This window comes from Pseudorca crassidens, chromosome 4, assembly GCF_039906515.1.
Source record: "Pseudorca crassidens isolate mPseCra1 chromosome 4, mPseCra1.hap1, whole genome shotgun sequence".
Taxonomy (NCBI): Eukaryota; Metazoa; Chordata; class Mammalia; order Artiodactyla; family Delphinidae; genus Pseudorca; species Pseudorca crassidens.
The window spans coordinates 124,445,671-124,471,014 of record NC_090299.1 but is presented as its reverse complement, the minus strand read 5'-3'; the positions used below and the strand labels follow the sequence as shown (position 1 = coordinate 124,471,014).

At 41.1% G+C, this 25,344-nt stretch overlaps 1 protein-coding gene across 16 annotated transcripts in view; it reads left to right on the top strand.

The window, feature by feature from the left end:
* FHIP1A (FHF complex subunit HOOK interacting protein 1A) overlaps nucleotides 1-25,344 on the top strand; it is a 275,556-nt gene that overhangs the window by 154,237 nt on the left and 95,975 nt on the right. For 10 of the 16 annotated variants that reach the window (XM_067736672.1, XM_067736678.1, XM_067736671.1 and 7 more), the window contains 2 exons: nucleotides 11,374-11,605; nucleotides 22,699-23,325. In XM_067736672.1, coding sequence (XP_067592773.1) covers nucleotides 11,501-11,605; nucleotides 22,699-23,325 — 732 coding nt within the window. In that variant the 5' untranslated portion in view covers nucleotides 11,374-11,500. Of the gene's footprint in view, nucleotides 1-11,373; nucleotides 11,606-15,412; nucleotides 15,510-20,291; nucleotides 20,367-22,698; nucleotides 23,326-25,344 lie in introns of those variants that run through there. The other 6 variants (XM_067736679.1, XM_067736680.1, XM_067736674.1 and 3 more) reach the window with 5 other exon arrangements.

Below are 25,344 nucleotides of genomic sequence, written 5' to 3'. Positions count from 1 at the left end.
GGTTGCGTGTATATTTACATTTTTATATCTTCTTCTTGGATTGATCCCTTGAGCATTATGTAGTGTCTTTCTTTGTCTCTTATTACAGTCTTTATGTTAAAGTCTATTTTGTCTGATATAAGTATTGCTACTTGGCTTTCTTTTGATTTCCATTTGTATGGAATATCTTTTTTCTATCCTCTCACTTTCAGTCTGTGTGTGTCTTTAGATCTGAAGTGAGTCTCCTGTAGGCAGCATATATAGGGGTCTTGTTTTATTATCCATTCAGCCACTCTCTTTTGATTGGAGCATTTAGTTCATTTACATTTATGGTAATTTTCAATATGTCTGTTCTTGTTGCCATTTTGTTAATTGTTTTGGTGTTGTTTTGTACATCTTCCTCCACCCCCCCTTTCTTCTTCTTTTGTTCTCTTCTCTTGTGATTTGATGACTGTCTTTAGTGTCATGTTGGATTCCTTTTTGTATTCTGTGTGTATATCTATTAGAGATTTTTGGTTTGTTGTTACCATGTGGTTTTTATATAGAAATCTCTCTATATATGTGACTGTTTTAAATTTTAATTAAATTGAAATCTTAATTTCAAATGCATTTTAAAAAGCCTGCATTTGTATTCTCCTCCCATCATGATTACTATTTCTGATATCATGTTTTACATCTAATTGTTTTGAGTATCTCTTAACTGCTTATTGTGGATATAGATTATTTTACTACTTTTGTCCCTTAACCTTCCTACTAGCTATGTTTGCCTTTACTGATGAGCTTTTTCATTTGTCATTTTCTTGTTTCTAGTTGTAGCCTTTTCTTTTTCACCTAGAGAAGTTTCTTTAACATTTGTTGTAAAGCTAGTTTGGTGGTGCTGAACTCTTTTAACTTTTGCTTGTCTGTAAAGCTTTTGATTTCTCCCTCAGATCTGAATGAGAGCCTTGCTGGGTAGAGTATTCTTGGTTGTAGATTTTCCGCTTTCATCCCTATAAATAGATCGTGCCATCCCTTCTGGCCTGCAGAGTTTCTGTTGAAAAATCAGCTATAACCTTTGTATGTTATTTGTTGCTTTTTGCTTTGCTGCTTTTACTATTCTCCCTTATCATTTTCTTGTTTTAATTACTATGTGTCTTGATGTGCTCCTCTTTGGGTTAATCCCATATGGGACTCTGTGCTTCCTGGACTTGGGTGATTACTTCCTTTCCATTGTTACAGAAATTTTCAGCTATTAGGTCTTCAAATGTGTTCTCAACCCTTTTCTCTCTGTTTTCTCCTTCTGGGACCCCTATAATTGAATATTATTACACTTGATGTTGTCCCAGAGTTCTCTTAAATTGTCCTCACTTCTTTTCATTCTTTATTCATTTTTCTGTTCAGCAGCAGTGATTTCCAACTGCTCTGTCTTCCAGCTCACTGACTTGTTCCTCTGCATCATTTGGTCTACTGTTGAATCCTTCTAGTGTATTTTTCATTTCAGTTATTGTATTTTTTGTCTCTGTTTGGTTATTCTTTATATTTTCTAACTCTTTATTAAAAACTTCTGACTTCTCACTCTGTGCATCCATTCTTCTCCCGAGTTGTTTGACCATCTTTATGATCATTACTCTGAACTCTTTCTTGGGAAGATTGCCTATTTTGACTTCACTTAGTTCTTCTTCTGGGGTTTTATTTTGTTTCTTCATCTGGAACATATTTCTCTGTCTCCTCATTTTGTCTAAGTTACTTTTTGTATTTTTATGTATGTGGTAGGTTAGTTACATTTCTCGACCTTGGAGAAGTAGCCCTCTGTAGGAGACGCCCTGTGCATCCCAGCAGTGCATGCCCCTCTCATCACCCAAGCTATATGCTCTAAGGGTTCCCCCCATGAGGGCTGCATGGGTCCTTCTCTTGTGGCAGGTTGACTTTGTGGGTGGTCTGGTGGGCTTGCTTGGCCCCTGTCCCAGTTGGTTGCCAGGCCCTGCCTTTTCTACTTGGTGAGCTCTGGTTAAGAGGTGGCTGACTACAGAACCCCAGGGGGCCCCAGGGCTAGTGCTGGCTCACTGGTGAGCAGAGTCAGGGTCCAGACGACTTCAGGGCTGTTTCCTACCCACTGGTGGGTGAAGCCAGGTCCTGGGGTTAGTGCCGGACTACTGGCAGGCAGAGCCAGGTCCTGGAGTTTGGTTACAGGGCCCAGGAATCCCAGAGCTGGTGTCAGGTTGCTGGTGGTGAGGGTGTGGTTCCTGACAAAGTTGGGTATAGGGTCTTCGGTGTCGGGAAGCTTGTGTTAGTCTGCAGGTGGGCAGGGCCGGGGCCCAGATGGTCCTGGGTGGGTGTGGCCTGCTGTGGGCTGGCTGGGTCTGCAGGCTGCAGGATTGTGGTTTTCTTGTGTCTGGTGTCTGCCACCTGGTGGGTGGAATTGGGTCTTGGCCCTCTAGTGTGCAGGACTGTTTCTAGAGGAGTGTCTAGAGGTGGCTGTGGGCTCAGGGAGTCTTTAGACAGCCTGTCTGCCAGTGGATGGGGCTGTGTCTCCACCCACTTAGTTGCTTGGCCTGAGGCCTCCCAGCGCTCGTGCCTGTAGGCTGTTGATTGGGGCCAGGTCTTGGAGCTAATGTGCTATAGAGAGGACATTACAATGGTGCCCACCAAAACCAGTGTCCACGTGGTAGAAGGGGCTCCCAAGAATGGCTGCCACCAGTGTCTGTGTCCCCAGGGTGAGCTGCAGTTGCCCCTTGCCACTCTTGGGAGACTGTCCAAGACCAGTAGGTAGGTCTGGCTCAGCCTCTTATCAAATTACTGCTTTTACCCTGGGTCCCATTGCTTGTGAGATTTTGTGTACTCCCTTTACGAGTGAAATGTCTCTTTCCCTGTCCTTTGGGACTCCCGAAATTAAGCCCTGCTGGCCTTCAAAGCTGAATGCTGTGGGGCTCATATTCCTGGTGCAGGACCCCTGGGCAGGAGAGCTCAATGTGGGGCTTGTAACTCTCCCTCCTGTGGGAGAATTTCTGTAATATAATTATTCTCCAGTTTGTGGGTATTGATTAGATTGCAGCTCTGCCCCTCCTACCCATCTCCTTGTGGTTCCTTCTTTATGTCTTTAATTTCCTGACAGGTTTCGGTCTTTTTCTGCAAACAGTTGTATTTTAATGTGATTGTGGAAGGAGGCGAGCTCAGGGCCTTTCTACTCTGCCATCTTGGCTGATCTGCTGCATCCTTTTAAAAATTGTGACATAGTTAGTTCATTATACAGAAGTGCCGTATTTATTTAACCAGACCGTTGCTAATGGATATTTGGGGTCTTTCCAATTGTTTACTATCTAAACAATGCTACAAAGGACATCTCTGCAGTTAGAGAGGTGCTAGTGTATAAGAGAATGTGCCTGGGTTAGACCCCAGAATATCTGTGTGACCTTGATTAGACCAGCTCCTTTGCCTCTCTGTGCCTCAGTTTCCTAATCTGTAGAAGAGGGAAATGTAGTTCACAGGATTGCTGAGAAAATTTCATGAGTTAATGGTGTAATGTCTTCAGAATAGTATCTGGCACAGAGAAGTGCCCAGTAAGTCTCAACTCTTTGCTACTATTCAATATGTCATTTTGTAAGATAAAAGTATATTTATAGGATAAATGCACACAAGTGGTTTTGCTGATCAAATTCAGTCTTTGAAGACCGTTGCCAAATTGCCCTTTGCAGATAGAACACCAGTTTATGTTCTCACCTGAGGTGTATGAGATGGACCCATTTTTACTTCTCCTAAGTCACCTCTTGAAATGTGTAAATCTGGACACTGATAGTATATAACTGAGGCCCGTGTAGCTGTTACTGAGGAGGGAGAGATTTCAAGATAAAATCTTCTTCCCCCTGAAAGTTTTCAGTGATTCTAGATTTGGCTTTTTATTTTTATCAATAGGACATCTTGATGATAAACTGATCATAGCAATAATATATATGTGAGTGGTTAACTACTTTAAACCAGTACGTTTTTACTATGAACTTGTAGAATCTTTTGCCTACTCTTCGATGAGAAAATATAGTCTTTTAAATTCTGGTATAGCAGTGATACCATTTGTTAGATTATTATATTTACATGGGAGGAAGTCTTTCATTATTTTTATGTTCATAAAAAGTAAAGAAATGTGAAATTAGAACTTTGCGGTCTTAGGTTACCACATAAGTGCTAATATTATTCCACCTATAATTTCAAGATACCTGTATTGGCTATTTCAAGTACCAGTGATTTACTCCACTTCTGTCATGTCTGTAGTGCACAAAAGGCCCCCAAACTCCTTGTGGCCCATTTCATAGACTGGTGAAGAAAGGTGCTTTGTCCTAATTGGCGTAGGACCATATTCTTTGAGCCTGTTGCTGACATTATAATAAATGCTAATCACTTTGTACCTCTGATGCCACACCTTGCAGTGTTTTGAGTTGGAGTGGAAGTATCTAACCAGCCATGAAATTTGTAAGGCACTGAAGCCTGCCCTGATTGTTACTCAAGATCATGGTTACTCGCAGGCTAGAACAACCCCCAAGCTGCTGAAGTGGAACTTTCTGTATCACCGAAGTCACAAAAGCTCCATGGCTGTCTCTTCAGTAACACCTTTAGAATTTGAACTGGCTGTTAGTCTCTGTTTTGGGACTCTTCATGGTTTTCCAATGAATGCATCTTTAAAGAGGCGTTTAAACATTTTTGAAGGGAAGAAATTCCTTTACCCTTTTTAGAATTGGCTGAAAACTATAGCCACCTCTCTCCAGAAAAATATGCCCACAATTTGTGAGATTCGTGGACATATATGGAATTTTATTGTTACTACACTCATTGCACTTAGTATGTCTTAAACCATGCATGGATGAAGGACATTTTCGAAAAGATCTTTTCATGTTGCTATTCCAAAAGAGAATCATCACATCATCTTAATTACAGTGCAGGTTGCATATTTGAAAATTTTCACATAAAGGCACATTTGAAAGGCTGCTGGTAGGGAACTAATTCTGATTAATAGAGCTGCAAAGACAAGTATTAGACTAAACAGCATAACTTTCCAAAGGCACCAAGACATGTTGGTCAAAAACTTACATATTTTTGATCCAGGAACATTTCTTGAGAAGAGCTTCATTAGTATGAGAGAGTTCTTCTTAGAGAGAGATTCCAAGCATCTACCTCAAATCTCTGCTTTAAAATGCTACCCCACAGAATTTGTCAGATAAGTTTATCTCTGAATTTACCTTAGCCAAATTTTAGGGTTTCATGGCAGATATTGTAACTGAGTTGTCCCTTAATAGCTTTCATCAAGATAGTGATGTGACAGGATGGTGCATACTACCAAGACGATAGTGATTGATTGGGTTGTTGGGGAGACTTTGCCCAAGAGTGGTCCAGTTTTCACGTTTTGACAAAGTACTCCATGTGTGTAAGAGACTTTCCTGTTCAGGCACCATTCACTTGCTACAATTTTCAAAAGCTGTAATTTTTACATTCCAAATCCTTGCCACTAGGGGTTTAGTTTCTTAAGCAGCCTTAAAAATTAAGTCCCATAACACGTTTTAGGTATGTTTTGAATATTAATTTTAATTTTTCTTCTCCATTTATTCTGTTTACCAGTCACTTGCATGGCACTTGGGTATGACCTAGTTGGCTGGCAGCTTATTTTAGTGAAATTAAGATGTAAAACATGGTGGAATTATTTCATGGCATTAATAACAGTTTTCTGCAGTCTGGTTACTATTTTGAGGTATGCATTTATCAAAGCCTGAAACCATTTGGAATGCACAGGTTGCAAGAATTTTCTTTGTGTACACCCTCTGTGTTAACTGGTGACCTACAACTTGAGGGAACAAAACAAGGTGTACTTTACTGAGATGATGGATAGTGAACAATGAATGAGCCAACAAGTTGAGGGAGTCTTAGGACAAGGTCCAGGAGAGTCGGGGCTATTAGATGCTGGCTTTATTTCCAACAGCCGAGCATTGCCATGTGATACGACAGCAAGAGAGAAAAGGAAACTGGGCCAGAGGATTAGAGAACAGGGAGGATATAGTCTTAATAGGATTTTATTAGGCTCTAAGTAGAGGTTGTCTGAGGTAGTCTGACCCAAAATGAATTCCCCCCACTGCTATTAGTTATAGTTGAGGGCACACGGTTCCCATCTCTTCAGGTTTTCCCAATATTTGAAGAGTCTTCACCCTTAGATGGAATTTTACTTGATAAGCACATTTATTTACAGTAATAGACTCTTTATGTATTTAATAGCAGCCAATTCAGAGCCTTCCGAAGTGCATTCTAAAACAATGAGTTTTTCTACTGGCAGTTGCTCAGGAAAAAAACAAACCAAACACAAATTATATTTGAGATGGTTGATTTCTGTGCTTTAGGTTCCTTAAGTGAAATTGCATTAATCATGAAAGAATACAGGTAGAATCCTGTTTACAACTAGAATTCTTTCAAAGATTTTTGTACCATGGCCATTATCCTCCTTTAATGATTATCTGATTACCCCTCCCCAATTAGTATAACAGTTGCTAAAGAGTATGTAAAATGATGACTTTTGAGCTGGGAGAGACCTAAGAAATAATCATTTAGTCCTAAGTACTCCCCAAAGCGAGGTTCCAAAGCAAGAGTCTCCTGCTGGTTAGAGCTGGAGCTAGAGTCCTGGGCCCTGTCTCCCAGTCAAAGCTTACGTCCCTGAGTAGGGACCTAAGTTTTCTGACTTCCATGCTTGGAGAACTGAGCTCAAAACTCTTAGCCCTGGTGCTTTGTTCCCCACTTTAAATCCACCTATCCTCTCTGACTGTCTCTAGAAACCAACCAGAGGAATATCAGGAGGGAAGGAGAAGGAGAGGTAGGAAGGGAGCCTTTCCATCCAGTTCAAGATTTGGTGACTCACTATGAAAAGACTCGGCCGTGCTTCTCTTTTTTCTCTAGGCCTCTCCTAACTGTGCTCTTGACCTCGCCTTTCTCCTCCTCTTGCCCCATCAAAATCCCCCCCCCTTTTTTTTTTCTTCGGTATCTTCAAATTCTCCATGTTCGTTGATTCCTTCTCATTAGACCTACAAGTATGATCACCTTTCCCTTAATAAGAATGTTCCCTTGGCTGTGTCTCCCTTAAGGTGGCCATCCACTTCCTTCCCTTCAGGATTTTTTTATAGTCCATTATTAGAGGATATTATATTTAAATATGTAAAAGAATTGAAGGATGGTATGAAATAATATATAATTAAATGCCAAAACGTATACATTATAAGTCCAGCCTGATAGTGAAAGAGAGGTATATTAAAATATAGTCATTGGTAGTTCAGGAAAATATGTGATTTTGACCCATTTACAGCTCTCCTAAGTATTGTAGTTTTTGAGTTTTGAGAGGGTCTGAAATTAGATAAGATGTCTGTCTGGGAGGGAGGTAGAAGGAATTTTTACATTGGAGAGAGGTATGATCTAGATGACTAGAATCTAGGCTTTTATGATTATATGGTACATTTTATAATTCTGTGATATGGAAGCATATGCTTGTGCTTTTTTCATAGTCAAATAAAAGATATCATATACTTTCAAAAAAGGGCAAATAAAAATATAGGTAATTCTTATGTCAGTTATCTCTGTCTTCAACAGTATTTAATAGAATTTTTCTCTCCTTATTGATGGAAAATATTTTTATATATAATATTAATGAGATATATAAATGTGACCACTCAGTAATGTCTTTGGAAATAATATAGTCGGTTCTGTCTTTGAAGTATAGAAACTGTGCTAATATCTCAGCATACGTTCATACGTACATACATAATACATACATGTATTTTGATAGCTCATCTCTTCCCCCCAAGACCAAAAACCTCAACAACCGTACCACAATACCACATGCAACCACTGTGGGAAGAGTCCTTTGGGTATTTTTTGTTGGTGGTGGTTTGTTTGAAGAAAGGAAAAAAATCACTCGTTAGGGGCTAAACAATTTCTAGAGCTTTCTGTCAGGCATGAAATTCGAGTTGATGTGCATGTGTGTATTTATGGGCAGAACAGGCTGCATGTGTGCCAAGAGCAGCAAACTTTACCCTAGCCATTCCGACTTCAGATGCCTTAGGCTGAAGAGAGCAGAGGGCAAGAAGCGGTGACATCCAGCGATGCCACATGCCACAAGCACACGATCTAGCACCTGCAGCCTCTCCTGCCTGCTCACGGCCTCTTGCTTAGTATTGTCCTTCTGTTTTCTTCATTTGGGATTTTTAGCTGTTGTCTGAGAGTTAAGTAAAATGCTTGGAATTGGAAAAAGGAAAGGCTGATAACAGGAAAATGCAGAAATATGTTGAAAACCTTCGTGCTTGAGGAAATGGGTCCTTAAACATCGCTCATGACTATGGACCATCTCTTTCATTTTCACACTGCCCTGGGGACATGCCAGTGCTTTACCACTTTAACCTGGGAACGAGAGAGAGAGTGGCTTCTGGGTGCTGAGGTGGTGTTTTCTTTGACAGGGTCTCCTGCAATAGCTTTTCGCTTCCCAAACGTGGCTTGCTGGACTTGCCTCCCCCTCTGCTTTCTCTCCCAGGTTCTCTCGATGTTGTGGTTTCTACATTCATGGCATATTTAGATTTTTCAGGCATCTGCCTCAAGGGTATGATTGGATAAGCATCAACGGAGATGTACTTTTCTCAGAGAAGATACAGATTCCTTAAGGGGACTAGGGCTAGGGATTATAGCCAGGAACGAGGAGAATACAGTTTCTAGAAAGAACACTGGACTAGGAGTCCAGAGACATTTCTGTCTCCATCAAAACTGACTTGTAAGTTTTTGGCCTCAGCTAAGAAATTTATCCTGTCTGTACTGCGGTCTCACTGTCTGAAAAGACTGCATGTGAAGTCCCTTTGAGAACTAATGTGAAGGATCTTAGAGAGCATCTGTCTATTTTTGATTTAGAGGCAATTGGCATGATTTATGTTCCCTTCATACCTTCGAAGAAGAATCTGAGAATCCCAGAGCTGGAAGGCATCTCAGAGAGTCTTCTACTTTTTCAACCTCTGGGATAAACCCAAACACTCTGATTTTCTTCGTTATTATCATTACACCATCTGAATAAGAGACCTTGACATTTTCAAAGAAATATAGTGTTTAGGACAACAAGGAAGTTGAATCAGAACTTGTTTTATCTCTTTTTCTTTTTTTTTTTTGCGGTACGCGGGCCTCTCACTGTTGTGGCCTCTCCCGTTGTGGAGCACAGGCTCCGGACGCACAGGCTCATCGGCCATGGCTCACGGGCCCAGCCGCTCCGCGGCATGTGGGATCTTCCGGGACCGGGGCACGAACCCACGTCCCCTGCATCGGCAGGCGGACTCTCAACCACTGCGCCACCAGGGAAGCCCTGTTTTATCTTTTATCACTTAAAACAGGGTTGCACAATGAGATACCGTCTAGAAGGGCTAGCCTGCGAACCAAAGTGAGGTCAAGAGAGTGGCGGGAGGATCACAGGGAGTGTGTGTGTGTGTGTGTGTGTGTGTGTGTGTGTGTGTGTGACTGGGAACACATACTCTGCGTGCATGGGCAGACACTCCTGATTTTTAAAACACCAGTTCGGCGCAGTGTAACGTGCGTCTCAGTGGCAAAGGGCCATGTTGGTAATGGACAATGTCTTATTGAAAACAACACATTTGGGCTTCCCTGGTGGCACAGTGGTTAAGAATCCGCCTGCCAATGCAGGGGACATGGGTTCGAGCCCTGGTCCAGAAAGATCCCACATGCCGCAGAGCAACGAAGCCCATGTGCCACAACTACTGAGCCTGTGCTCTAGAGCCCGCGAGCCACAACGAGAGGAACCACCGCAATGAGAAGCCCGTGCACCACAAAGAAGAGTAACCCCTGCTCGCCGCAACTAGAGAAAGCCTGTGTGCAGCAACGAAGACCCAACACAGCCATAAATAAATAAATAAATTTATTTTTTAAAAAAGAAAACAACACATTTGTATTATTAAGAATTATATGTTGGGGAATTCACCAATTTACATAATAAAACATAGTCATGAAAGATACATGTAAACTGTTTCACTTACAATATCTATGCAGTCCTCATTCTAACAGGCTTCCCTCTTTCCACACACCTTAATCCCCCATCATTCTCCTTAAGAAATGTTTCTTTCCCCAAAATTATTAATTCTTACATGTTTTCTTTTCTTATGTACTAAAATTTATTATAAAGATCTTTTAATGTTGATTGGTAAGTCTTCTACGCCAACAGAAGTACTTGTTTTGAATATTCCTTTAACTATTTTCCAGTGTTTAATTCCTCTTCCCACAAAGAACTTGATCAATAAATCTAACCTGAATCATCACCTGAAGTCCCCTCTCTCACATTTTATTGTTTATAGAAGGAATAGTTGATCAGTGTTCTCCTTGTAATACCCTTCATGTTAGTTACTCAGTTGAAAATATAGCCTCATTTTTTTTTTTTTAATCTTTTGGTACTACAAGTCTGGAAATTTTATCATGGACTTTGTTTTCCAGTGCTCTGGTAATTATAATGTAATTACTTTTCTCTGAACTCTCTCTAGTCTGTACACTAAACAGATAACGTTTTGAACTGTCCCCAGTCCTTTTTTGGGCTGATGAATCTAAGATAATAATACCAGTATCTTAGTGCTTTTGTCAGAGAGTTAGCACCACACAACTGGATCACATTGCCTGTATACTCTGTGACCTCAGTATCTTTTTTTCTCCCCACTGGCCCTGTTGGGTCAGGCTTGCTTCATATTTTGTCCACATAACTCATTTTTCATCGGTAGGTGCGCTGCTGCCTTGTCCTCACCCCAAGTAAGCACTCTCTTGTTTCTGATGGATCATTTCTGTATGATTTGTCAAGGTTACTTGGAATTCTCTTATTTTTCAGGAAAGCTGGAAACCTTAACTTAGGTTGTAGCCACGAAATGACTGAGAATGCTTTCAATTCCATTATGACAGTTATTGATTAAAATAATCGGTATTATTGGACCCAGGAGTCTGGGTGCTGTGTTATAACTCCCCTAAGTTACATCAAGCCATTTATTTCAGTCACTATTAACTAACGATTTTCCTGTTTCTGGGTGTTTCTACACACCACTAACATTGCTATCGTAGTTTATTGCTTCTGGAAACTAGATTTGAGTGATATAGAATAATAATCTAGGAGGTTGTGGTTGGTGATAGTGGACAGAATAAATCCAGTAATTGTTTAATTTATTCATGTAGCTTTGGTAGCATCATTATTTTGTATATTTAGTAGCACAGTGAGAGAAAACAGAAGAAAGGCTTCAGGTTGAGTATAAATGTCTATTTTGTTGATATTTTGCTCCGTGTTGGACTTTGAGAATGTCTGTGTTTTGATTTTAACTTAAGTCAGTGTCCTATTTAATATATGAATGTAATGGGATGCCTTTTTTGTTATTGTCATTACAGGTTTCGAAGGTGACAATGAAATGTGAAGAAGTTACATTTCTACTGTGATACTTGAAAGTTAGTGACTGCTTACCAAATTTTCATGAAAATTAAATATGACTTAGAAGCATTTGGTTTTTGAAGGCTTATGATGTCATCGGTTGCGACAGAAGGCAAACTCCGGCAGGCTGTGAGCTTGCAGGGAGTTGACCCAGAAACATGCATGATTGTATTTAAAAACCACTGGGCGCAGGTAATGTATGAGTTCCACCTTCTTTGCTGGTTAGGTAGCCCTAGAAGCCTCTATTGCACTGAACCAGAGTTCCCAACCTGTGTGACAGGTGGGCTTCTGGAAAACATAGGGAGGAAACCCTTTCAGGTAGGAAGAAAAGCAAATTTCTCTGCTTGCATTCCTAGAATGGTTAAAAACCTTGGTTTTCATGAAAGCAATTAGGGGACATGCATGTTCCTCAGATATTTTTATAAGAGTAGCAGTTGGCCTTCAAGTGACTTGTCCTTCACTTTGCAATACACTTGACCATGAGTATATCCTCTTTCTTTCCCTCCTCCCTGCTTATTTCCATTCAGTCCTTAAATGCTACCAATACTAAAATACAAATTTATTAAATATTTGCCAAGTGTTGTGCCGAATACATCAAATACCTTACATTTAATCTTCTCCGCAAACCAGTAAGGCAGTTGGTTTTAGCTTCCTCATTTTACAGATGAGGGAATGGAAAATTATAGAGGTTAAATAGCTTGCTTGAGATTATACGACTAGTGAGTTTCCAATCAAGTACTGAGACCTTGGTCCCATGACTCCAACCAAGACCAGCGTATTTGACCTCTGTGCTCTAGCATTTTTCAGGCTGGTGGTCCCTATTCATTTAAAGAAAGAAGGTGCCTGGAAGTATCTGAATTCATTACAAAGCTGATTATAAAAGTTTTTTTGATTATTCATTTTGACTTCTCTGTGACTCTTCTCTGATCTGCTTGTATGGATAATTAAGGGTTGAATGGTCAGGAAACTTACCAGCTCACCCCTTTCCTCAGGGAGTTTACAAGTAGTAAAATAAATAAAATTGGCAGTTCTTTACTACTTGTACAGCATTACACTCCCCAGGTGAGCTGGTAAGTGGCTATTTATGTGACAGTTTTTTAATGACTACCCAGTTCCTTCCTGTGGCCGGAAACAGCCCATGGGTTAAAGCACTGAGCCTGTAAATCACAGCAATTATAAGGGGACACAGTTTAGATCAAAAACAAAATCAGTTCTGCTTCTGGGTCATTTACACTGTGTGGCTTCTTGTCAGTATCCAGTGTAAAGCTTCCAAGATTTTCTTATGCATTTCCCCTTCTCTGACTTTTTACTGTTATAGTCTTCATGGGTTTGCTCTGAATATTAAGGGCACATCTGCTTTAGCAATGGGAAGAAAGTAATTCAGGAATTTTCCAGATAATTAGAGTAATTACCTTTGGCATTGTACTTTATTGCTGACGCATACCACCCTCTGTTTAATGCAGAAAAATATTGAGTTGAGGGTAAGGATTACTTTGTCAGAGGGATTGGGGTTTAGTTTATTAAACCCTTCCTTTCCTAAAGTGGTTACACTCTTGGTCTCATTATCGTTTCAGCCATTTCTTTTAACTTTGGCCAAGTTTCTTACCCCTTTAGTCTTAATTTTTCCTTTTAAATAAATCTGGAAAATGCCCTCAGTCTCTCTCTAGTTCCAAAGGCTCTTGAGGGCCTTACTGTTACCTTTATGAATAAAAATACTGGTTGAAGAAATTCATGTCGATGTCAATGTGATTACAGTCGTCCCTTGGTATCTGTGAGGGATGGGTTCCAGGACACCAGCAGATACCAGAATCTGTGGATGTTCAAGTCCCTTATATAAAATGATATTTCCATATAACCTACGCACATCTGCACATCCTCCAAATCATCTCTAGATTACTTATAATATCTAATGCAGTGTAAATACTATGTGAATAGTGTAAATACGATGTAAGTGCTATGTAAATAGTTGCCAGTGTGCAGCAAATTCAAGTTGTGCTCTTTGGAACTTCTTGAAATTTTTTTCCAAATATTTTCGATCCATGATTGGTTGAATCTGCAGGTGCAGAACCCGCGGATACGCAGGACCGACTGTATTGTTAAATGGAGATTTACTGAGCCCAAACTTCAACTACCTCACTGTGGGCATCACAGGTGGGACGTAGAAATGTATAAGCCTTCCTTTGGGCTTTTAAGGAATGTATAAGCTAGTTTGGATGACAACGTGAGATACATTATTATAAAATGAATAATATTGATCACAGGAATTAAGTCAAGGGAAGGGACTATTACGGATGGAAATGGCCTGTGAAATCCAGGAAGTGAGATTTTGTTAGCTTGACTGTGGGAAGAGAAGGTTTTGATGACAGAAAGGAAAAGAACATTTTAGAGAAGGGGTGTTGGGAACAAATGCTCAGCTTTGCCTTTTTTGGATGGTTAGAAATAAAAAAGGTGAGGAAGTCAGGGCAAGGCAGAGCTGTGGGGCTAAGTTTGAGGTAAGGAATGAGACTTTCAGCTGATAGAAATAAGGGCTACTTATTGTTTTTGGAGTTTCATGCATTAGCGCTTTGCTGTGAGTTGTTCAGGCTGGGGGCGGATGAAGAGCAGTTGCAGAGGACTGGGAAATGAGCTACAATCTGACACAAACTTCTGTGACTAGTGTGGCGTAGCCCCCGGGTTCCCCTGAGGCAACCCAAGAAAACTGTAAGGCTGGCAGGAATTGTGTAGACAGAACTGGGTGACAACCTTCTGTTTACCAAAGTGTTCCATTAGCTGGCAAGTACCATGCTTTTTCAGATGTGAAGTTAGGGAAAGTGAAGGCAGCAAAAGTCAGTGGTGTCCAAAGTGCTTCTGTTTGTTAGGATACTTCAGTACAAATTCAGCATAATTAACATATATTCGGCAGGTTCTGTTCTGCTGTTCACTAGGAGCTTCAACTTCAGACCTTGAGTGGTGGTCAAGCATACCCGCTTACCCACCTACACTTGGCAGTCTGTCAGGGACAGCTGGTTATACAGCCATCCATCATCCGAGGCACCATCTGAGGCAGTCCGAGATTCAGGGGGGGTCGCCAGGGGAGAGACCTTGAGTGGCCCAGTGGTGCACTTGAGTTTCCAAACCGGTCCCTGGGTCCAGTGCTCTCACGTTATCCTCAGAATAGTTCTATAGTGGACCTCCAGGAATAGTTAACATTGGAGAATCCAGGCTCTAGGAAGTAGCCTCTGGCCTGTACGTCCTCTTGTCTTCTGAGGTGCCGTCTTGTGCTGCAGTAGACAGAGCAGCGAACCTAAAACCCAGATTCTGTCTGGGGCATTCCTGTAGTCGGACATTTCAGTGGCTTCTGGCCACCTACAGGCCAGGATGGCAGATAGGGCTCTGTGTTGTGGCCTCTTTCACTCCTTGTCTCTCATTTAGTCTCCAGAAATGCAAAATTACTTGGAGTTCCTAGCCATCCCCTCTCCTGGCAGGGCACCTCGTGCTGTTTCATGCCTCTCTGCCTTAGGCACTTCCTCTTCTTTCTGCCTAGAACATCCTTCCGCCTGGTTAATGCAACTTTAGAAGAGCTAGGAGACTTGGAAGACATATACTAATATTAAAACATTTGCTATAAATTGCTACCAGTAAGAACCTTAGACTTGCATTTAATGATCAGTGATCTTCAGAGGAGGGGGTCGGGGAGAGAAAGAGAATGTTTAATTATTTATTTATTTATTTTTTTGCGGTACGCGGGCCTCTCACTGTTGTGGCCTCTCCCGTTGCGGAGCACAGGCTCCGGACGCGCAGGCTTAGCGACCATGGCTTACGGGCCCAGCTGCTCCGCGGCATGTGGGATCCTCCCGGACCAGGGCACGAACCCGTGTCCCCTGCATCGGCAGGCGGACTCTCAACCACTGTGCCACCAGGGAAGCCCCGAGAATGTTTAATTTTTATAGTAGTCTATAAGAACGGTTTATAGTCTAGTAGACTGTTGTTTTTATCTCTCGCCTTTGCTTCTTCTGAATGGAAGAGAGAGCAAGAAGTAAGAAGCATTGGTCCATCAGATAACAAACTGCCCAAGTATATTGCCATGTGAACTAACCCGCCACCACACACACACTAGGTATTCTTTTGTTGTTGTTGCTTTTTGTTTGTTTGTTTTCGCTGTGTTGGGTCTTCATTGCTGCGCGTGGGCTTTCACTGCTGCGTTGTGGTGAGCGGGGGCTACTCTTCATTGCGGTGTGCAGGCTTCTCATTGCGGTGGCTTCTCTTGTTGTGGAGCACGGGCTTCAGTAGCTGCAGCACACGGGCTTGGTAGTTGTGACACACGGGCTCTAGAGCGCAGGCTCAGTTGTGGTGCATAGGCTTAGTTGCTCCGCGGCATGTGGGATCCTCCTGGACCAGGGACCAAACCCGTGTCCCCTGAATTGGCAGGTGGATTCTTAACCACTGTGCCACCAGGGAAGTCCCACACTAGGTATCCTTAATGGCACATTTTTACTTTGTGAAACTTCATGGCCCTTGCTCTATTCATTCTCTATCCTCTCCTTTCACATACCGAATCAGTATTAGTTATGTACTAAATGGTGTCTGCTCTTAAAGCCAGGAGAACAGAGGTGAAAAAAAATCAATTGTAAATGCACATTTCTGTGTGCTTGTTAATGGCGCAAAGCTTCTCCTTACCACCCTCAGCCTCCAAATACAAGCTATTATACAATTTTTTGAGCTAAGAACATTTCAGAGTTCAGATAGAATAATGGTGATGGATAAAGAAAAGCTAGTGGATTTAGTAGCCTTTTTCTTCTTGGAAGGGGACGGGGATGAGAAAAAACTGAATCATCTGGATTAAGTAAGTCAAGTGTCCTCCTACAATAATAAAAAATAGACAATATGTCCTATGTATGGTAACCTGTTAGAGGTCCAAGTAGCCTGACTCCATTAAAAAAGCAAAGGGCACTTATACATGGCTTTGAGATCTGCATTCCAGTCTGTTCCCTGTGACACTCATTCCCTCACTCTCTTCATCTTCACTCTTTTGGTCTGTGCCTTGTCATGGACTAAATGACAGAGAGAAATTACATGAAGTCTTTGAGAGGTGAAAAGTTAGAAAATATTACGGAACTCTGATTAACCTTCTCAGTATCTTAGTAAAGTGATGTTTGTTAACATTTAAAAAATGTGTGTCTCTCTTCTCAGCTTTTCAAGTAGCTCTAAACTTCACAGTAGAAAGTAAAGCAGAACAAAAGCTATGCTTCTGTAGAGGGCCAGGGCATGGAGTTGTGCCTCTATCAGACTCTAAAGTGGTTGAATATGAGAAGTCAGAAGCTCTCCCACTATATGCTCGGTGATAAGTCTGTTTTCACTGTGGTTGGAATTACAGGGTTCTCTGAAATATTATTACATATATCATTACTCTTCAGTCCCTCCCCTGATACTGAAATTAAAAAAAAATCTATATATACCTAACTTAAGGGTTAGGTTACTATGTTATTTATTTTTTTGTTGTTGTTTTTGTTTTTGTTTTTACGTGGGCCTCTCCCCGCTGTGGCCTCTCCCGCCGCGGAGCACAGGCTCCGGACGCGCAGGCTCAGTGGCCATGGCTCACGGGCCCAGCCGCTCCGCGGCACGTGGGATCTTCCCGGACCGGGGCACGAACCCGCGTCCCCTGCATCGGCAGGCGGACTCTCAACCACTGCGCCACCAGGGAAGCCCTTTTTTTTGTTTGTTTTTGTTTTTGACTATGTTATTTTGATTGATGCTCCTACCATGTTTCTGTGTTAGAGTAATTACTAGACTACTTTGGTCCCAAGGAAGTATGGCATGTATAGTTTCTGCTTTATCAGGTTTAATTCCAGATGTAGACACATCTCTGTAGTTCAGGATCGGAGCTGACATTAACCAAGTTCTGCAAGTACACATATATTATTAGGCCGTTATCTTAATATGAGAAGAAATGACTCCGTAAAGGTCTCCCATGGGAATAGGTGTATAGGAAATAACCCTAAATCGAAGGACACAGCTGCTAAGTAATAAACAGGAACTGGATGGAAACGTACTTTTGTTGTAGTTAATTTGGTACATTAAGTGGAATTTGGCTTGATCACTAAATCCTGTCCTTCTTCTGTGTGATGGAAAATGTTGCTTAGGAACTTGGTTTTTTCCACAATGCCACTTTAAATTAGCATTCCAAAGGATTTGGAAGTATGGGTTGTACTCACGTGACTTCCTTGAAGTAACTAGGCTCTAACCAAAGTAGTATAAATAGTCATCTACTGATATATGCATGTGTATAAGAAATAGAATGATAGTCAGATGGAGTCAAAGCTCCATCAGAGAAACACTTGTGTTTATCCTGAAGAATAATAATTTGTTAGCTTGTGGTGTGATTATGTGATTTATGTATATCTTTCATTCTGAAAGCATTTGAACTTCCTATTTAGAATTTGTGAATATTTGAAATTCAGGCCCATTATCACTGAGTGGTGGGGGGCCATCATTGGAGCTAAGGATAGCAGTAGCTGATATTCCTTAATGAAAGAAATATGCTATTTGTTCATCTTATTGATCTCCAATGACCCTCATATTTATAGGTCAAATGACTTTGAAGTTAGGTTAAAATTTAGCTGTATTGGTCAGATGATAATTTGTATACCATTGTTCACACTATTGATTTTTTGTGTATTTTTTTCTTTTTCTTTTTTCTTTATTTTTTGTGTATTTTTTTCTTTTTAGAGTCACAATATGTGATCTAGGCTCATGATCCATATATATATATATATATATATATATACACACACACACACCAGCTTATATATGTTAAAGTTTGTAGATCAACAAATGCCTAGCTATGATTGGTAAACCATTTACAGTGCTGTATCTGATCTCAGCTGGCTTACATACTTAATGAGCGACTTAATGAGCGTGGGGTTTATCGGGGGTTGATCAGTTTGTTAAATGCTATTTAGCCTAACGAAGGAAACTGTTTAGTAAAGGAAATATTTGCAAACTGTATTTTCCTACTTGTATCTCTCCAGCCACCATAATTGTGTTTTTTCCCCTTAACTGAATCCCTGAGCCTGAGAGTATATAGCTGAGAAGCAGCCAGAGCTGGGGAATCGGAGGGAAGGTTGAGAGTATAAGATAGAGGGTAATCAGAGGAGTGGGCCAGGCCTGGGGAAGCAGCGTGAGATCATGGATCATAGTAGATCCCAGCAAGCAGAAATCAGGGGCCCAGGAATATTGGACTTCGGTGGGAGCGATGTGAGAAGAGGACCCAAGGGAAAGAATAAGGAAAAATCGAGGTCACATCAGGAATCAGCTTACAGAAACTGAAAGAACTATGACCACCTGGGCAGCTAACTTGGGACATCATAACAGAAGATCTTTGGCACTTCAATGCCAGTTGTGCTCTAGCCAAGAAGTTTCCTAGGCATTCCCTGTCAGGATGGGAACCAGGCCCAGGGTGTGGGCCTGGAGAGCCCACTTGTAAAAGCAGGTCATGGGTGTGCCTGCCTGGAAGGGAGAGGGAGGTGGCCTGGGAGGGTCCTGACACCTAAGGAGGGAGGTTAAGGACAAGTGGCAACACAGGCATAATCAGCACTTTGCTGAGCGTTGTGTTTTCCATGACTCACAGGCCCTGGTTGTAACACACCCATCTTCTAGGCAGGAAAACCTCCAGGCCAGGGACGGGAATGAGTAAAGGGCTGTGTTCCACATGATCAACAAACCTTCTATCCTGGTGGGTTATTACAGCTCTGTTTTCATGTTTCTCTGCCCATGAACCCGGAAGGCGGAGTAGAAGAGCTTCTATAAAGGGTGGTAGAGAGAGATGCTTCATTTTAAAAGCTGCTGAATAGTTTACATTCTGTATAAAAAATCTCAGAATGAAATCTTTTTTAGGTTTTTCATAGCCACCGCCCTCCCCACCCCCACCAAAAGTAGGTCTTTTTGCAGAGGACTGCATTTGAATAAATAAGTGAAGATTAATTCATGAGGAAAATGTAGCTTGCGATCATGTAAATAGTTTTGGTCTACATTACATATATATATTTAGATGTTTTATAAGTATTTACAGGCATGCATATAGTATAAATACCTATGCATATGTAAAAATTTATATTGCTTAGGAATTTCTGAGAATTATTGTTTTTAACTCCGTGTTTTGATCCTTTTCTTAGACATTAGTACAAAATTACTTTGTTTTTATTTATTAGATCAATTTACAGGAAAGAAGGACTAATTAACCTTAAAATCTCATTTGTATCTTTTCAGACTCACTTCTAATCATACATCTATTTATCAATATATTTAGTTCTTAAATTAAATTATTTCTTGTATATATTGGCGTGTAATGATATGATTCACTTAGTGTTTATTTTTAATAGCTTTAGTGTATAGTGATGTAACATCGTGATTATAATTCTCTTATTCTTGACCGTTTGGGTCAATAATATTTTTATTTTTCATTACTGAAAATGTCATTGGCATGAACATTTTAAAACAAATTATTTTGTGTTGTTTCCTTTGGCATTTTCCCCAAAGTGAGATTAACAAGTCAAAGGGCAGGAACGACTTTATAGCTTCTGTTACATGTTGCCAGATTGTTTTCCAGAAAGATTGAGCTAATTTGCTGTGCCACTATCAATGTATAATGCACAGTCCCAATTTTAGATAGTTTAGACAGTCTGAGCACACATGACAAGTATAATTACATTTCTACCCCGAGGCCTTGCTGTATAGATAGCTCTCATAAGTAAACTCAATATGTGGACTTTGAAATTATAGAACTGGTAAAATGTAGAGCTAATCTGTTCTTCAGAATGTGGAGCCTTGAAGTTGGGGCTTCGGGGCTGGAGAGCATGCTGTGTTGAGGTGGAGTCCCCTTTTGGACAAATGTGGTACTGCAGCCCCACGCTGTGAGATGTCAAGGCCAGAGCCAAGGGAAAGGAGCACAGTAGGTCCCAGCATTTCTGCCAGAGAGGTACTCAGGCCTGCGAGGAGTCGTGGAGGGCTTCTTGGAGGTTGGGGGATAGTGGGGGCACTCTGCAGTCCGCGCGCAGCCAAGGAGAGGGGATGGCCAGTGGGGAGACCCAGACCACCAGTCACTGAGCCGTGTACCTCCTGGGTAGTGGCTAACCGAGGGCTTCCTCGTTGACATTGTCAACTCAGGGGTGTTGGGGTGATGTTTTTCCTGACAGTATTTTTAATTTTATAATGGAAGTTGATGGAGATTACAGATTCTGTGGAAATCTACTTATTCATAAGGATATACTAGCCTAGTCTATAAAGGTTCCTTTTTTCTCCTTCTGCCAGGGGAAAAACTTAGACTTTTCCCTGAGAAATAAATTTCCCTCATTGCTCATGAATGCTGACATAGCCTTGTACCTTTGCCAGCTTCCACAGTGACTTGCAAAAATTCTATAACCTAAATACCAGAACACGTAACAGCATGTCCTAGAACTGGGCTGGGAGGGTATGGCAGAAATTAAACATATTCCACAGAACATGCAGTTCAGAAAGGCAAAAAGGAACAAGTTAAAAATGTTGATAAAATGTTTGATTTTTAAAAAATTAACATGTATATATACTTTAAAGGAAGTAAATTGAATGGATATTATTGTAGAAATTCCAAGTCATAAAGTTAAATGGAGGTTGAGATATAAAATTGTTTTAATTTTCAGGTCGCAAAGTAGAAATTAAGTATTGATGGGCAGAGGGAGTTAGGAAGTGTTCAAATGCCAGCAGTGGTAAGGGAGAGAAACACCTGGGCTGTCACATGAGATTTATTTACTTTTTACAGTTAATAGATTTTTTCTTTTTTGGTGATAAAATATATATATATATATATATATATATATATATATATATATATATAAAACAAAGTTTGCCATCTTCATCATTTTTAGGTGTATAATTCAATGGCATTAACTACATTCACAATGTCGTGCAACCATCATCACTATTTCCAAAACTTTTTCATTACCCCAAATAGAAACCCTGTGCTTTAGGGCTTTATTTTATAATTGGTTATCTCAAAATTTTTTTCTGGCTTAAAAAAATGCACAATTCAAACTCTTTGTGCTTAAAATTTCAACATATGCTGTATGTTCGGGGATTCTGCTAGGTACGTGTCACTTGTTCATCTGTTTCCTTTCATCCTTCCTAATGATGCATGCTTGGTTGAAGAGGGTGCCAATCCAGGTAGAGGAGAGAGGGCTATTATTTTGTCAAGGGCATTGAGGAGCTGTGTCCCGCTGCTGAAATCTCCAAATCAACTCTATTTGTAGGAGAACACGGGTAGTCTTACTTATTTAGTGTATTTTAAAATTTAAAAGCACTATTATTATTATTTTTAAAATTAATTTATTTAATCTATTTATTTTTGGCTGCATTGGGTCTTTGTTGCTGCGCGTGGGCTTTCTCTAGTTGTGGCGAGTGGGGGCTACTCTTCATTGTGTTGCGCGGGCTTCTCATTGCGGTGGCTTCTCTTGTTGCGGAGCACGGGCTCTAGGTGCGTGGGCTTCAGTAGTTGTGGCACACGGGCTCAGTAGTTGTGGCATGCGGGCTGTAGAGCACAGGCTGAGTAGTTGTGGCGCACGGGCTTTGTTGCTCTACGGCATGTGAGATCTTCCCGGACCAGGCCTCAAACCCGTGTCCCCTGCATTGGCAGGTGGATTCTTAACCACTGCACCACCAGGGAAGTCCCTAAAAGCACTATTATATTCTTTTTTTTTAACATCTTTATTGTAGTATAATTGCTTTACAATGGTGTCTTAGTTTCTGCTTTATAACAAAGTGAATTATATTCTTGACAGTTTAGAAAAAAATTTAAGAACTTGTCATTACTTTGAACACAAAAGCGATTACTGTTTTTCCATGTTTCTTTTCAGTCTTTTTTCACTTGCGTGTTTTTGACATAGTTGATAATGATGGATCTAACTATATACAAGTGACTTATTTTTTCATCTGGCGTATCATTTACAGGTTTTTTATTTTTCATTTTGCTTAATAGTCTTCATAATAATAGGCCCAGGAATGCATGTAGCTTAATTTACATGACCATATTACTTTCTTTGACATTTAGGTTGCCAACATTTGTCACTATGACAAATGAACAACTTCAGACATCTTCTTTCTGTAGTTTAACCCCTTCATTTTGTTCTCATGAGAGGGAGACACAGAATGCTCACATGCATCTTGTTGGGGGTCATGGCTCTTACATTCTCCATGAAGATTTGGTACGATTAGCAGTGGTGTGTTTTTGTGGTTATGATAAACATCAGATGGATGACACATGTTTGATTTGGTTTCAGGTTGTGAAAATCTTAGAGAAGCATGACCCCTTGAAGAACACCCAGGCAAAATATGGGTTCATCCCTCCAGATGAGGCCAGTGCTGTACAGAACTATGTAGAACACATGCTCTTTTTGCTGATTGAAGAGCAAGCCAGGGATGCTGCCATGGGGCCAATCCTGGAATTTGTGGTCTCTGAGAACATCATGGAAAAACTCTTCCTTTGGAGTCTGAGACGGGAATTTACTGATGAGACTAAAATGGAGCAGCTAAAGATGTATGAGATGTTGATCACCCAGTCCCACCAGCCTCTGCTGCATCACAAGCCCATCCTGAAGCCCCTGATGATGTTGCTGAGCTCTTGTTCAGGAACAACCACCCCCACTGTGGAGGGGAAGCTGGTTGTCCTGCTCAATCAGCTCTGTTCCATTCTTGCCAAAGATCCATCCATCCTGGAACTCTTCTTCCACACTAGCGAGGACCAAGGGGCTGCCAACTTCCTCATCTTCTCTCTTCTGATTCCCTTCATTCACCGGGAGGGGACTGTAGGCCAGCAGGCCCGGGATGCTTTGCTCTTCATCATGTCTCTCTCTGCTGAGAACAGCATGGTGGCCCATCACATCGTGGAGAACACCTACTTTTGTCCAGTAAGTCCTTCTTGTTGGCCCATTTTCCACCCGCTTCTCTTCTCCTCTCCTGGGCTAATGACAAATACTTTTTTATTCCTTTCTTTTCAGCAGACTGTCCTTGGCACCTTCTATGGAAAGATATTTAGAGGAAATCTTTTGGAGGGAGCAGAGGAATTTAAGTTGAGATGCCATTCGGCTGAGCAGTGTCAGCTGGAAATAAGCCAACAGAGGAAACTATACGTGTTACTGTTTCTTGGTTCATTTCTGTTGGGTTACGAGCTGTTTTAGTTTTTTCTAAGAGCATATCCTGAGCAGTTGGTAAAACCTGCTCTTCTTATATTCTTAGCTTTTCAGGTTGATTCTGTGCCAGTGAGTCATGGCATATGGTCAGACCCCTCACAGCTGGCTTCACAAATTAATTTGTTTCCCAGCAAGATAATGACCAAAATTGTAGATCCAAAGCACTGATTTTATCTTTTAAAAAAGGAATACATATTTACACTTTGAAGGAGCAAGAAGTGCTCTGTATAGTTTCTTTTTCTTTTCCTTTTAATGTTTATTTATTTAGGCTGTACCAGGTCTTCATTGAGGCACGCGGGATCTTTAGTTGTGGTATGCGGACTTCTTAGTTGCTGCATGCATGCGGGATCTAGTTCCCTGGCCAGGGATGGAACCCGGGCCCCCTGCATTGGGAGCGAGGAGTCTTACCACTGGACCACCAGGGAAGTCCCTGTATAGTTTCTTAATAGTTGGTTGGTGAGAAATAAAGGGTAAGGTCTTTTGGAGATGCCCGAGTAGCCAGGCCCAGTCACAGTCCTAGAAAATACTGGGAGCTGTCTGAGATTCTTAAGAAGCCTTAGGACTCTGATTATTTTTTGGTGTTATTTAAATGACAGATTTATAGATTTATATCTTCTCTTGGTTTGTCAAATGTTGGGCCACAGCTATTTTTATTTTCCTAAATCAGTGAACATTTCCGGTTTATTTCCATTATCTGTTCTTTGTACCAATCATCTCATTATGTTACTTTATAAACTGTATTGCCTTAAATATTCCTGATTCTGCTGGAATCGTGTGTTAAGACCATTAGTGAGTTTTATTAGAACAGGCCAGGCAAGTTGCCATAAGTAGATCAGATTCATTGTTAATTAACACTCCGTGGGTAGTTCTGGACCGGGGTGAGGGCATTTAGAAGTGTATGTGGGGTGTGTTTGGTTGTCAAGGGACACGGGGTCGCCTGGGAGGGAGGTCAGCTGGCATTTAGTGTGCAGGGGCCAGGGATGCTTAATGTCCAGTAGCTTGTGGAACGGTCACACACAGGAAAGAGCTGACCTGCCCCAGACGCTAATAGCAATCCTAGTGAGTAACATACTGTATTTTGCTTTGAGGTTCAAAAGCAGTAATCTTCTTTATACTACTGAGTCCTATTTTCACTAATAGACCAGAGTCCCCTAGTGTGTGGTGAATATTTATTTCAGGGGAAACAAATGAGTAAAAATTTTGAAAAATAGAATTTCAATTAAGTTCAGGGTGCCATGTATCTCTTCTCTTCTGGCTTCTGACCAACGGAATAAGCAATTGCACAAGATTGAGAATCAAATGGGAAGTGAAGAACTGATTCCATTCATCTGTGCCAACATATTAAATCTCCCTTCCTTATCTCCTTCAACAGAATTATAAACTAGATTATAAACTCTTTTTTTTTTTTTTTTTTGCGGTACGCGGGCCTCTCACTGTTGTGGCCTCTCCCGTTGCGGAGCACAGGCTCCGGACGCACAGGCCCAGTGGCCATGGCTCACGGGCCTAGCCGCTCTGCGGCATGTGGGATCTTCCTGGACCGGGGCACGAACCCGTGTCCCCTGCATCGGCAGGTGGACTCTCAACCACTGCGCCACCAGGGAAACCCTATAAACTCTTTTTAAAGAATATATCTTAAGGCAAAAATGTAACGTCTCACCCTGAATCTAAGCCTCTTTGGAATACGTTGCTGTATTAGTTTTCTACTGCGCCTGTAACAAATTACCAAAAACTCTAGCG